The sequence below is a fragment of the Solanum stenotomum genome, chromosome 5 (assembly GCF_019186545.1).
Source record: "Solanum stenotomum isolate F172 chromosome 5, ASM1918654v1, whole genome shotgun sequence".
Taxonomy (NCBI): Eukaryota; Viridiplantae; Streptophyta; class Magnoliopsida; order Solanales; family Solanaceae; genus Solanum; species Solanum stenotomum.
The window spans coordinates 62,857,726-62,872,495 of NC_064286.1; the positions used below are offsets into that span (position 1 = coordinate 62,857,726).

Here is a 14,770-nt window from a genome sequence, read left to right on the forward strand (position 1 = left end):
AGAAGAGTACCGAGACTGTAGTAAGACATTTCATTACCAATGGAACTTGGGACAATGCAAAGATGCAGAACATCCTATGAGATAGCACAATTCAGCATATCAAGACCATTGGAATTGGCAAGTATGACACTCAAGACAAGGTCTTTTGGGACCTGGGAAATATTCCAACAATTCAACTTGGAGTTTATCTGACAAAGGAAACCAACAGACCACTATTGCTCAGGTATGGAACATTGGAACTCCAACATTCCTTTTAAGATCTCATTTTTCGTTTGGAAATTCTGGCAGGGCAAACTTTCCTTTGACGAATTCAGAAGCAGATTTAATATTCTGAAGGATATTCTATGCAACTTTTGCATTCTCCCTAAGAAGATAATCAATGCAACATGTTCCTCTTCATGGAGAGGCAACTCAATATGTGTGGAAGCACTTTGGAGGGCCACTGGGAATCAGAATTTACAACTGGTGGAATCAAAAATCAAATAACTCCATCCACAAGCTAGTTCTTTAAACTATACCAGGCCTTATCTGTTTGGAGATTCGGAAACAAAGGAGTGTAGTAATTATGGAGGCAAAATGAATTTCAACTGATGTATGATGATCCAACAGGTTGGCTGGAACATTCAGAGTACAATTGCTAAAGCTTATCCAAAAGTTGGTTCAACATTACCTTGGATCACTCTTTGTGAAAAACTTGTGAATCTGAAACCTGTCTCAAATCTTTATATTGTATGCTGGAAGTTCCCTGAAAAGGCGTCCTTAAATTGAAAACTGACGGAAGCTACTGCCCAGCTAGTGGAAAATCTGGTATGAGGGGAGTTTTGAGGGGTGATAGAGGCAATCTCATCTTGGCTTTCTCCTCACCTTCGAGTTGTTGCAGCAGCACATAAGCAGAAGCTAAGGCTGCCAGTTATGGACTTAAGCCTCTGCTTTCTGAAAAATCTGAAGTACTTCACCAAATAGACAGACTCTTTGATCCTATTTCCGATGATTGTGAACAACCAGCAATCCAACTACAAGCTGAATTTCATTATTGAGGAGATACAAAGAATGAAACAAGCTAAGGGAAAAAGGGCCTTTCAATTTGGATAAATGTTAATTTTATATTGTGATAAATATGCATATTCCAAAGATTTCAATGTAAGAAAGAGATAATATTTTCAAGATAATATAATGTAAAATTCAATGAACGTCTTCATGTTAAAGATAAAGTGTTTTTACTAGACACTTTTAATTAAATAAAATTAACAAGTTTTTGTGCGTATTCTCGATCATTATAAGAAGCTACAACACCTTGTATAAGTTCCATTTGATGCTTATGTGTATAATAAAAAGAGGAGATACATTTAATGTAATTAATTTATTTATGTGATAGACTCTTATGAACACATACACACACTTTTCCAAAATATAAAAGGGTTTATTCCACGGGGTCATTTAATTAATAGTTATTATTTTAAAAAAATTCATTTATCTTCAACAAAGAAAAAAGTGACTTTACGAGATAATAACTATTAATTGAGTAACAAACTGAGAAATCAACTCTATTATGAATAAAAAGTGCTTATTAAGAATATTTTATCCGTTTATCATGTGTTCAAATTTTTAATTAGAATAAATTATAATTTAAATGTCTAAATAAAATAATGACAAATTTAAGTTGCACGAGGTGCTAAATTTGAAATTGAGTTGACGGAGAGGAATAATTGGACCAAATTAGTAGCAAAATGTCAAATATGAGGACTAAATGTAGCTTCTTAAAAGTATAGAGGGTCAATTTGTATACCTTTTATGAGACCTCATTTGTAATTCAATCAAAATTCTTCACCGCCGTCTTCTCCAAGTTCTGTTAAAAGCTTCAAATTACAAATTTATTAACTCGCCCAGCTCGCCGGAAACTCGCCGAAGATTGCCGGAAAACAGGGTATTTCCAGCTCGACGTAAAACAAGGTATGTCCAGTTGCGTTAATAGAGGTAACCTATATTTCTGAAGTTCAGAAATGAAAATTTCAAATTGCACTGTTCAAGTTTATAGGTATTGAGTTATTCTTCACATGTCGACTCAAAAGTTTTACCAACCGACAAAACAACGTTTTCCCAATAGACCCATTAAAGAAATTGCCAAATTAATCTCCCTCTTTCCCCCTTCTCCTTCTTCTTGCTCAAATTTCTTCAAATTCAAGCAAAGTCCCAATCTTGAAACCCATTTAGCCGTGGTTGTAGACTTGTTAAAATCCAAGGAGTTTGCTGAAGCCGAGAATATATTGAATGCTGTTGTTGTTACTGATGGTATGAGGAAACCAGTTTCAAAAATAGCTTCTTTGTTGAGTGAGAATCATGTAAAGCGTAAGGTTATAGGGAAGATGTTTAATATGTTATTTAGTGTTTATGTTAATATCATGAGGTTTAGTGAAGCTCTACAAGTTTTTGATTATATGAAAAAATGGCGCTTCAGAATTGATGATAGAGCTTGTATGGTTTACTTGCTTGCTATGAAAAGGCAAAGGCAATATGACTCGTTGTTCGAGTTTTTCCATAAGATGGTTGAGTTTAATGTGAAAATTACAGTTTACTCTATGACGGTGGTAGTTGATGGATTGTGTAAAATGGGGAAGGTTTGTGAGGCTAGAAAGCTCATGGATGAAATGGCTAGTAGAAGGGTGAAACCAAGTGATTACACTTATAACATATTGTTACAAGCATATATGAAGATACAAGATTTTGTGGCTGTAAAGGAGATTTTGAGGAAAATGGAGAAGGATGGTTTTGATCTCAATCTGACTAGTTATACACTTCTGATTAAAGGATATTCAACTTTTGGCGATCTTGTAGAGGTTGAGAGGTTTTTTAAGGAAATAGAAGAGAAGGGTATAGAGCCAAATGTTCATTTATGCACCTCCATGATTAGTGGTTATAGTAAGTTAGGTAATGTTATGAAGGCATTTTCAACGTTTGTTGAAATGGTGGAGAGAGGCCTCATTCCTGATGGTCACACATATGGAGCTTTGATAAATGGCTTCTGCAAGGCTGGACTAATGCAAGGAGCAGAAGTTTTGCTAAATGAGATGCAGGGCAAGGGCATTAGCATAGACCGGGTCATATTTAATACGATGATGGATGGTTACTGTAAGCAGGGTAATGTGGATAAAGCACTGAGGCTACAGACAATTATGGAGGGTGAAGGACATCAGCCTGATGCAAATGCTTACAATATAATTGCTACGGGCCTGCGTAAGCTAGAATTGTATGATGAAGCAAAAATGTTGTTGCTCTCAATGGTGGATCGAGGTGTAGCTCCAGATACAATTAGTTATACAACTTTGATCGATATTTATTGCAAGCAGGGAAATTTTGTGGAAGCAAAAAGGGCACTTATTGAGATGGAAACTAAGGGAATTAAGCCTAGCACGGGAACGTACAACACCCTGATAGATGGTTATTTCAAGCATGGAAATTTTATTGAAGCAAAAAGGGCACTTATTGAGATGGAAACTAAAGGAGTTAAGCCTAACACGACAACATATACTGTGTTGATAGATGGTTATTCCAAGCAAGGAGATTTTGTTAAAGCTAAAAGGATACTTATTGAGATGGAGAGTAACGGAGTTAAGCCTAACACCAATACATACACTGCACTGATAGATGGTTATTGCCAGAAAGGTATGATGAATGAAGCTCATAAGCTAAGAATTGTCATGGAATCTAAGGACTTGATACCTAACGTCTATACATACACCTCACTTGTACATGGGGAATGCAAATCAGGAAAGGTAGATGATGCTCTGAAGCTTTTCAATGAGATGCCTACAAAGGGTTTCGTTCCGAATGTTGTGACTTATACAGCAGTGATTTCTGGCTTATCAAAAGAAGGCAGAACAGGTGAAGCCCTCCGATTATACAATCAGATGATAGAGGCAGGCGTAATACCCGATGCTGCTGCATACTCTGCACTTAGTGTGAGAAATTCTTCTCTATAGACTTGTACATCGTGAACTTTATTTGGATTAGATTTAGCCAGTCAGAAGTATATATAGCAGCAGGGGCGTATCTAGAGGGGGTACCGTGGGTTCAAGTGAACCCATGCTCCCCTCTCTAGATAATATATAGTAGTGTTATATTTTTTATAAAATATTTAAATATAAATGTGTGAACCCGCGTTCAAAGTATCATATAATTATACGACGATGATTGGGTGCACCTCTCTAAGTGAGGATAGAAATTTAAATCTCATATCTGTCTTGTCTTTTACTAACACCTCTCTAAGTGGTTATTGGTTATACTTTTGACGTTTCAACTAATTATTCTTTTGTTTTTTTCCTTTAATCTTTCAAAATTTTCAAGTGTGTTACATTGAAAATTCCTAAAAAAAACTAACACTGTAAATTTTTTATATAATTAAATCAAATATGTATATTAAAATTTAAAACTAGTAGCATTATATGTTTTGGACCTATAATTTTTAAAATTTAATGGTTCATATTAAAAACCTAAAAGTCAAACCAATCAAATTTATATTTAAGATACATTTTTTTGTAATTGTGCACCCATCTTACGGAAATCCTGGATACGCCTCTGTATAGCAGATTGTTTTTTAATTAAACTGGAATTCACTGAGTTAAACCATTAGCTATTGTACATGTGCTTTTGTATATTTTATTGTTGTAGAATGCTTCTATTATGTCTAGAGTTTTATTCTAATATGTACATGTGCATGTCAAAAGGATTAAAATTAAGGACCATAGCTTGTGCTTGTTGAAAAGAGAAGTCTTCATGTGCAGTATATAGTAGTAGACCCCATACTTGTAAGTTGTAACTTGATATCACTTGCATGTTGAAAATATCTTCTCTTTTCAACAAGCACAAGATATGGTTCTTAATTTTAATCCTTTTGACATGCACATGTACATATTAGAATACAAACTCTAGACATAATAGTAGCATTCTACAACAGTAAAATATACAAAAGCACATGTATATAGGTGTAGTAGACCCCATACTTGTAAGTTGTAACTTGATATCAGTTGCAAGTTGAAAATATGAAGGTTAAGAGCCATTGCTTGTTGGATATAGAAGAGAAAATTCTGCATGGTAAGTATTTTGGATATATTTGAGAGTGTTATCGAGGGAAAAAACTTAAGCTTTGGTGGGACTTAAGCCTTTAAACGCAAAGGACAGTTGAAGCATGAACTTTAGTTGAAAATGTGGAAATGAAGGATAAAGTAAAATGAAACGAAAGTAATTTACGAATAATAATTGTAAGTACAAAAAAAAAATTATAATTGTAGGTACAAATGAAAATTATAGTAAGGATAAAAGAATTTAGAAATTTACGTGTAAGTCATTGTTTAGTGTCGTCTCTTTAGGATAAAGCCCATTGGTGATAAGGTGTATGCTTTAGTACCTTTGTGGCTGCACTGAAGCGCCAACTAAGTGAGGGTGAAGCACTCGAACTGTTTTGCACCTCGCTTCTGAGTCTTTGACAACACCAATACTTGGTTTATACTATCTCCACAATTTTCTTTTCTGATTACTACCCTTCTGGAAATTGTAGTTTTTGACGGGACAACTGGAGTAGCAAAGGTCCTCTAGCCAATGATTACCATGAAACAGAGAAGAATACCGAGACTCTAGTAAGACATTTCATTACCAATGGAACTTGGGACAATGCAAAGATGCAGAACATCATATGAGATTGCACAATTCAGCATATCAAGACCATTGGAATTGACAAGTATGACACTCAAGACAAGGTCTTTTGGGACCTCACAGAAGATGGGAAATATTCCAACAGACTACAATATTGATCAGGTATGGAACTCCAACATTCCTTTTAAGATTTCATTTTTCGTTTGGAAATTCTGGCGGTGAAAACTTTCCTTTGATGAAGTCATTAGCAGATTTGGTATTCTGAAGGATACTCTATGCAACTGCTGCTCTCTTCCTAAAATGAAAATCAAATGCAACATGTTTTTCTTCATGGAGAGGAAGCTCAATATGTGTGGAAGCACTTTGGAGGGCCACTGGCAATCAGAGCTTACAACTGGTGGAATCAAAAATCAAATAACTCCATCGACAAGCTAGTTCTTCAAACTATACCAGGCCTTATCTGCTTGGAGATTTAGAAACAAAGGTCCAAGTGTAGTAATTATGGAGGCTTAAGGAATCTCAACAGATATATGATGATCCAACACAGTGGGTGCAGCATTCAGAGTACAATTGCTAAAGCTTATCCAAAAGTTGGTTCGACATAACTTTGGATCACTCTTTGTGAAAAATTTGTGAAGCTGAAACCTGCCTCAAACCTTTCTATTGTATGCTGGAAGTTCCCTGAAAATGGCGTCCTTATATTGAAAACTGACGGAAGCTACTGCCCAGCTAGTGGAAAATCTGGTATGAGGGGAGTTTTGAGGGATGATAGAGGCAATCTCATCTTTGCTTTCTCCTCACCTTCGAGTGGTAGCAGCATCACAGAAGCAGAAGCTAAGGCTGCCAGTTATGGACTAAGAGCCTCTGCATTTTGAAAAATCTGAAGAATTTCACCAAAGAGACAGACTCTTTGAACCTATTTCCTATGATTGTGAACAACCAGTAATCCAACTACATACTGAACTTCATTATTGAGGAGATATAACAAAGAATGAAACAAGCTAATGTTAAAGCAACTCACTACTTTAGAGAGGCCAACGAAGTAGCAGATCACCTGGTAAAACTGGCTATGAACAGTCAAAAAAATTCTTCTTTTGCCTCCTTTCAACATCTTCCAGCAAGGGCAAAAGGGCCTTTCTATTTGGATAAAGGTCAAATGCCATCAATTAGATTGAAATATGATGAGACAAACTTTTTGCTAGCTTAATATAGATTAGTGTCTTATTGCGGGGGTTAACTTGTAGATATTAGTCTCCTAACCCTCCTTTTGCAAAGGGTAAAGTGTTTTATCCTTGTGTTGTATTGTGAGGTAAGGCCAAGCTGTGGTATGAGGAAATCATGGATTAGTAACATAATTAAATATAATGAATTGTATTTCTTGTATTTTTAGTTTTGGCCTTTTTTATTGTATCACCTAAACTTGAATGGATTTTGAAACATTGGAATGGTCAACTAAATCCGTATTTGCGCCGGGAAGTCCCACATTAGAGGTAAATTGCTTCCTAACAAAGGCGACTCAAACCCGAGACCTCTTGGTTAAGGATGAAAGAGTACTTACCACTCCAATACAATTCCAAAGATTTCAATGTTAGAAAGAGATAATATTTTTAAGATACTATAATGGTTAAAGAAAAATATTTCATGTAAAATTCAATTAAATGTCTTCCTATTAAAGATAAAGTGTTTTTACTAGACACTTTTAATTAAATAAAAATTAAGAAGTTTTTGTGCGTATTCTCAAGCGTTCATTATTATAAATAAGTTTACTATTTAAAATATATCACCTTCTTTAGTTACATACATTAGCCTTAATAAGCTATCACACCTTGTATATGTTCCAATTGATGCTTATGTGTATGATAAAAAGAGGTGATATATTTAATGAAATTAATTTATTTATGTGATAAACTCTCACATACATAAACTTTTACAAAATATGAAGTGTTTGTTCCACACGGTCATTTAACTAATACTTATCTCAACTTTTTTTTTAATTCCATTTATTTTCAACAAAAAAAAAGTGACTTTATGAGATAATAACTATTAATTGAATAACAATATGAGAAATCAACTCAATTAAGAATAGAAAGTGCTTATTAAGAATACTTTATCCATTTATTATGTGTTCAAATTTTTAATTAGAAGAAATTATAATTTAAATGTCTAAATAAAATTCAATGACAAATTTAAGTTCCACGAGGTGTAAAATTTGAAATTGGAGTTGATGGAAATTGGAGAGGAATAATTGCACCAAATTAGTAGCAAAACGTCAAATATGAGGACTAAACGTAACTTCTTAAAAGTATAGAGGGTCAATTTGTACACATTTTATGAGGACTCATTTGTACTTCAATCAAAGTTCTTCACGCCGTCTTCTCCAACTTCTCTTAAAAAGCTTCACACTGTAGTTTTATTAATTTGCTGAGCTCGCCGGGAACTCGCCGAAGCTCGCCGGAAAACATGGCATCTGCACTTGTGTTAAGAGGTAACCTTTATTTCTAAAGTTCAGAAATGAAAATTTCAAATTGCACTGCTCAAGTTTATAGGTATTGAGTTGTTCTTCACATGTCGACTCAAAAGTTTTACCAACCGGTAAAACAACGTTTTCCCAAGAGACCCATTAAAGAAACTGTCAAATTAATCTCCCTCTTTCCCCCTTCCCCTTCTTCTTGCTCAAATTTCTTCAATTTCAAGCAAAGTCCCAATCTTGAAACCCATTTAGCCTTGGTTGTGGACTTGTTAAAATCCAAGGAGTTTGCTGAAGCCGAGAATATATTGAATGCTGTTGTTGTTACTGATGGTTTGAGGAAACCAGTTTCAAAAATAGCTTCTTTGTTGAGTGAGAATCATGTAAAGTGTAAGGTTATAGGGAAGATGTTTAATATGTTATTTAGTGTTTATGTTAATAACATGAGGTTTACTGAAGCTCTACAAGTTTTTGATTATATGAAAAAAGGGCGCTTTAGAATTGATGATAGAGCTTGTATGGTTTACTTGCTTGCTATGAAAAAGCAAAGGCAATATGACTCGTTGTTCGAGTTTTTCGATAAGATGGTTGAGTTTAATGTGAAAATTACAGTTTATTCGATGACGGTGGTAGTTGATGGATTGTGTAAAATGGGGGAGGTTTGTGAGGCTAGAAAGCTTGTGGATGAAATGGCTAGTAAAAGGGTGAAACCAAGTGATTACACTTATAACATACTGTTACAAGCATATATGAAGATACAAGATTTTGTGGCTGTAAAGGAGATTTTGAGGAAAATGGAGAAGGATGGTTTTGATCTCAATCTGACTAGTTATACACTTCTGATTAAAGGATATTCAACTTTTGGCGATCTTGTAGAGGTTGAGAGGTTGTTTAAGGAAATAGAAGAGAAGTGTATAGAGCCAAATGTTCATTTATGCACCTCCATGATTAGTGGTTACAGTAAGTTAGGTAATGTTATGAAGGCATTTTCAACGTTTGTTGAAATGGTGGAAAGAGGCCTCATTCCTGATGGTCACACATATGGAGCTTTGATAAATGGCTTCTGCAAGGCTGGACTAATGCAAGGAGCTGAAGTTTTGCTAAATGAGATGCAAGGCAAGGGCATTAGCATAGACCGGGTCATATTTAATACGATGATGGATGGTTACTGTAAGCAGGGTAATGTGGATGAAGCACTGAGGCTACAGACAATTATGGAGGGTGAAGGACATCAGCCTGATGCAAATGCTTACAATATAATTGCTACGGGCCTGCGTAAGCTAGAATTGTATGATGAAGCAAAAATGGTGTTGCTCTCAATGGTGGATCGAGGTGTAGCTCCAGATACAGTTAGTTATACAACTTTGATCGATATTTATTGCAAGCAAGGAAATTTTGTGGAAGCAAAAAGGGCACTTATTGAGATGGAAACTAAGGGAATTAAGCCTAACACGGCAACATACACTACACTGGTAGATGGTTATTGCAAGCTGGGAAAAATTGTTGACGCGAAAAGGATACTTAGGGTGATGGAAACTGAGGGAGTTAAGCCTAACACAACAACAAACAGTGCCTGTGCCCTGACAGACGGTTATTGCAAGCAGGGAAATTTCATTGAAGCAAAAACTGTATTTAGGGAGATTGGAACTAAGGGAGTTAAGCCTAACACAGTAACGTACACTGCCCTGATAGATGGTTATTGCAAGGTGCGAAATCCTGCTAAAGCTGAAAAGGTCCTTATTGAGATGGAAACTAAGGGAGTTAAGCCTAACACGGTAACGTACACTGCGCTGATAGATGGTTGTTGCAAGGTGGGAAATATTGCTAAAGCAATAAAGATACTTATTGAGATGGAAACTAAGGGAGTGAAGCCTAACACTGTAACGTACACTGCCCTGATAGATGGTTGTTGCAAGGTGGGAAATATTGCTAAAGCAATAAAGGTACTTCTTGAGATGGAAAATAAGGGAGTTAAGCCTAACGCAATTACTTACAATGCCCTGAAGATGGTTATTGTAAGAAAGGTACGATGAAAGAAGGTTTGAGATGGATACTAAGGGAGTTAAAGTAACACAAGTACTTACAATGCCCTGCAGATGGTTATTGTAAGAAAGGTACGATGAGAGAAGGTTTAAGGATTGTCATGATGTCCCAAATGTCTATACATACACCTCTTATATTACATCGGGAATGCATATCAGGAAAAGTAGATGCTGCTTTGAAGCTTTTCATCGAGATTATTAGACAGTTTAAATTGCTCCAGTAAGTCCAAAGTTCAGGCCATCTCTTTGAAGTTCTTGACTAATCAGGATATAGCGCATATACTTAGATTATGTTGGCTACATTGCACTAGGATGATCCCTCTATCTATTGATACATCACTCCAAGGAATTATTACATGTCTGCAGAGTTTAGAACTCTGTTGTTTCATCTGTCAAATATTGAAGCACCAGATAACTATACTATTTGTATCTTTTTTCATATTGTTTGATTGATGTACATTGAGCAAATCTAAATCTATATCTCCTCTCAAAAATTTGTATTACAGATAAACTGAGTGACCATGAATGTTTATGACTTTGATAAGTATGCTCTCTTTTACACCTTTCTAGTACGTTACAGCTGTGACGTATTAATTTCTGAATATATTATGTCCTCTGATGCAGTCTACAGTACCTTCAAAGACATTTTCTGGCACTCATATAAGGACCATTTTAGCTGGATGTGCTCGATCATCAGTGGAGTACTGTGAAGTTCTCCTTCTGCATTCCTCATTTTCCTTGCAGAGACTCAAGTCACCAACTTTCCTCTTTTTCTGAATTTGTGAAGACAATTGGTATGAGTCTGTTGATACACTTAACTTTTTCAGATAGAGTATAGAGAGAAGATTCAATTACAGTTGAGTGGAACGGTGAGTTGTAAGAGATTGTTGAAACAGAAGTGTTGATGAAGATGCTGAGCTATGAAAACATCGACAAGGTGAAGACAATGTTGAAAGAACTGAAGAGGAAGTAGAGCATGACAATACTGCATTTATGCCACATTCTAATGATATGTTGCTTGGTTACTTTACCTTGAAAAGTTCAGTTCCTAAGGGAACAAAGTTCAAAATCAACTAGGGTTTGTAAAATGAAGGGAATGTATAACTAGGGTGCAGCCTCACTATTTTGTTTGGGAATGTATTACACATTGCTGTATGTTTTGGAAATTCTTATGCTTTTATTTAGGAATATTATGTGATGTGAAATAATGACATTTGTTTTTTCTCGCTTTGAAATCAACAAAATAGAAAGAAAAGTAGATGATAAAAATTAAAAATACACAAAACCAAACTTGATAATTGTTTTTTTCACCCTGAGAAAGCCTTGTATAAAAAAAGACATTTTTGAATCAATGGGTCAATGAAGAGGAGTTATCACTAATCACATACACCTTCATTTTTTATCTGAGTCTCGAGTTCTAGTTTTTTTGAAACTTAGGGAGCGCTCTTCAATGTGGAACTTTTCGACGTGAATTCGAATTTAGTTGAGATTGAATATGAATACCAACTCTTCAATGTGTTTCTAGTTTCCTTGAAACTTGGGAGGGCTCTTCAATGTGGAACTTTTCGACGTGAATTCGAATTTAGTTGAGATTCAACGTGGATACCAGCTCTTCAATGTGAAACTTTTCGATGTGAATTTTAATTTAGTTGAAATTCAACGTGGATATCAGATATCGGGTGGGAAACAAAAAAAAAAGCAACATAACTTTAAAAAAGGGACTTAAATGGATGTTTCAAGAAGCATTTGGGCCAAATTTCAACTCTTTCAGAACTATAAAAAGGCTAAAATTCAGCTGACGCCATCTTCCCCAGTTACTGAAGAAACAAAACCTCGCCGGGAACTGGACTCACCGGAAAAACATGTCATCAGTGTCATCCTTCCGGTAATCTCTTTAAACCCATAAAACTTCCATTGTAAAAATCTCAGCTTTATTCTCAAATGTCGACTCAAAAGTTTTACCAAACTGCAAAACAACTTTTTTCCAAAAAACCAAATGAAGAAATTGCTAAATTGATCTCCAATACTCTGATAAATTTCAGTTCTACAAAGGAAATCCCCCCATCTCTAACTTCCTACCTTAATCCCCAAGTAATCCATCTTGTTTTTTCAAACCCATCTGTCCCTACACAATCTTGTTTAAGTTTCTTCAAATTTCTCCAAAAAAATCAATCTTTCGAAAGACCCAATCTTGAATCACATATAGCCTTGTTTTTGCGATTGTTTAAAGCCAGGAAATTTGCTGAAGCCAAAAGTATATTGTATACTGTTGCTTCTGATGATAGTTTAAGGAAACCAGTTTCAGAAATAGCTTCTCTTTTGGGTGAGAATCATGTAGAACACATAGTTATGGGGAAGATGTTTGACATGTTGTTTAGGGTTTATGTTGATAGTATGAGGTTTAAGGAAGCTCTTGAGGTTTTTGAGTATATGAAGAATGGTGGGTTTGAAATAGATGATAGATCTTGTATGGTTTACTTACTTGCTATGAAAAGGCGAAAACAGTATGACTCGCTGGTTGAGTTTTTCGAGATGATGGTTGAATTTGATGTGAGAATTACGGTGTATTCTATGACAATGGTAATCGACGGGTTGTGTAAAGTAGGAGAGGTTAGCAAGGCAAGAAAACTCATGGATGAAATGGTTAGTAAAGGGGTGAAACCAAATGTGTACACTTACAACACATTATTAGATGCTTGTATGAAGAAGCCAGATTTTGTGGCTCTGAAGGAGATTTTGATGGCTATGGAGAAAGAGGGATTGGATCTTGATGTGACGAGTTATACTCTTCTGATTGACGGGTATTGTAATATTGGCAATCTTAAAGAGGTTGAGAGGTTGTTTAGGGAAATAGAAGGGAAAGGCATAGAGCCAGATGTTCATTTATACACCTCTATGATTAGTGGTTGTAGTAAGTTAGGTAACGTCAAAAAAGCGTTTTCATTGTTTGATGAAATGGTGGAGATGGGTCTTGTTCCGAATGCTCACACATATGGAGCTTTGATAAATTGCTTGTGCAAGGCTGGACAGATGCAAGCTGCTGAAGTTTTACTTAATGAGATGCAAAGTAAGGGGATTGATATAGGTCCAGTTATATTTAATACAATGATGGATGGTTACTGTAAGCAAGGTAATATAGATGAAGCATGGAGGCTGCAAAAAATTATGGAGGGCAAAGGGTATGAATCTGATGTATATGTTTATAACATAATTGCTACTGGATTGTGTAAGTTAGATCGGTGCGAGGAAGCAAAGACGTGGTTGTTCTCAATGGTGGATCGAGGTGTAGCTCCAAACGAAGTTGCTCATACAACTTTGATCAGTATTTATTCTAAGGAAGGAAATTTTGTTGAAGCAAAAAGGACACTTCGTGAGATGGAAACAAAAGGAGTTAAGCCTAATACGGCAACGTACAATACCCTGATAGATGGTTATTGCAAGAAGGGTATGATGAAGGAAGCATATAAGCTAAAGAATGTTATGGAATGTAAAGGCCTGAAACCTGATCTCTATACATACACCTCACTTGTACACGGGGAATGCATATCAGGAAAGGTAGATGATGCTCTGAAACTTTTCAACGAGATGCCTCGAGAAGGTTTAGTTCCAAATGTGGTGACTTACACAGCAATGATTTCTGGCTTATCGAAAGAGGGCAGATCAGATGAAGCCTTCAGATTATATGATGAGATGATAGAGGCAGGACTTACACCTGATGCTAGCGCATATTCTGCTCTCGTGGGCAGTCTTCATGGTTGACGTTTATTTAGTATGTGAAGTTGCTCTAGGGACTTGTAATCGTAAACATCAAAAGTAAATCAAATTTAGCTAATTGGAGCTATAACAGATTGTTCAATATATCCACCAGATGTTTTATATAAAGGAATTTATAGCAGGACACTCTCACAGATTCAATGTGTCTGGCTAGTTGCTTGTCATTGCAGATCTTATGTTGTCCTTGAACAAGGTCTGACATAACTAGCTGTTATACATTTACAAAAGATTCAAGATATAGCAAAGGCACTGCACAGATAGTCAGATCTAAGCTGCTTGAATTCCTCTTTTGATTTTAGCACATTGATCTACAGGAGGTTGATAGGGCTATGATATCTGTAAGTATCCGGAGGACGTTATGGTTTTAAAAGATAAGTTTTGTTTTGCTACGCATGATGAGAAAACCACTGCTTATTGTATTATCTCAAACTTTGGAGGCATTTTGTTCAAAATATTTTGCTAGCTTACACATTTTTTCTTTAAGTTGTGTTGCTTTCTTTGTTGTCCAGTACAATATTCTCTTGAGAATGGAAGAACCAGAAGAAAAAAGTGGTGGATGATGGCAACTTTGTAGGTAACGTCACATTTTTTTGACTGAGTGGCCTAGCTCTAATCTTAATCTATACCGCGTGTAAGCTTTTAGCAAAAGCATGATGTGGTTTAGAAGTTGGATCATTCTTGTGCAACAGTCATGTGATATTAGTGTCAGTTATTCTCACAAGGAAGAAGAAAAAGAAACACATCTCTGTGTTTCTTGTACTAGATGATGGAAAAGACTTCTCAGATATGCAGTGTGTTTTAATACTGAGGTGAAAGAATAGATTATAGATGTCTTGTGGCA

The 14,770-nt window shown here is 35.7% G+C and overlaps 3 protein-coding genes across 6 annotated transcripts; all 3 read left to right on the plus strand.

Moving 5' to 3' along the window:
* The first annotated feature begins 39 nt into the window (after positions 1-39).
* Positions 40-11,353, plus strand: LOC125864240 (pentatricopeptide repeat-containing protein At2g32630-like). Its single transcript, XM_049544151.1, has 7 exons — positions 40-117; positions 289-465; positions 610-729; positions 2,184-3,956; positions 8,073-8,131; positions 10,662-10,699; positions 10,780-11,353. Exons 1-6 carry the CDS (start codon positions 40-42, stop codon positions 10,663-10,665), a joined length of 2,211 nt encoding a protein of 736 aa, XP_049400108.1. The 3' UTR covers positions 10,666-10,699; positions 10,780-11,353.
* On the plus strand, positions 1,913-10,302 carry LOC125864794 (pentatricopeptide repeat-containing protein At2g32630-like). 4 transcript variants are annotated; one of them, XM_049544875.1, is made up of 3 exons: positions 1,913-2,035; positions 8,193-9,846; positions 9,952-10,302. In XM_049544875.1, the coding sequence occupies exons 2-3, from the start codon at positions 8,212-8,214 to the stop codon at positions 10,144-10,146; spliced, it is 1,830 nt and encodes a 609-aa protein (XP_049400832.1). In that variant the 5' UTR covers positions 1,913-2,035; positions 8,193-8,211; the 3' UTR covers positions 10,147-10,302. The 4 variants fall into 4 exon arrangements, with proteins under 4 accessions (XP_049400832.1, XP_049400833.1, XP_049400831.1 ...); XM_049544876.1 differs by having other exon boundaries at positions 10,057-10,302; XM_049544874.1 differs by having other exon boundaries at positions 8,193-9,924; positions 10,030-10,301.
* A 608-nt stretch (positions 11,354-11,961) lies between the features above and the next one.
* On the plus strand, positions 11,962-14,053 carry LOC125864796 (pentatricopeptide repeat-containing protein At2g32630). The gene has a single exon (XM_049544879.1). The coding sequence runs from the start codon at positions 12,097-12,099 to the stop codon at positions 13,912-13,914; it is 1,818 nt and encodes a 605-aa protein (XP_049400836.1). The 5' UTR covers positions 11,962-12,096; the 3' UTR covers positions 13,915-14,053.
* Positions 14,054-14,770: the final 717 nt, after the last annotated feature.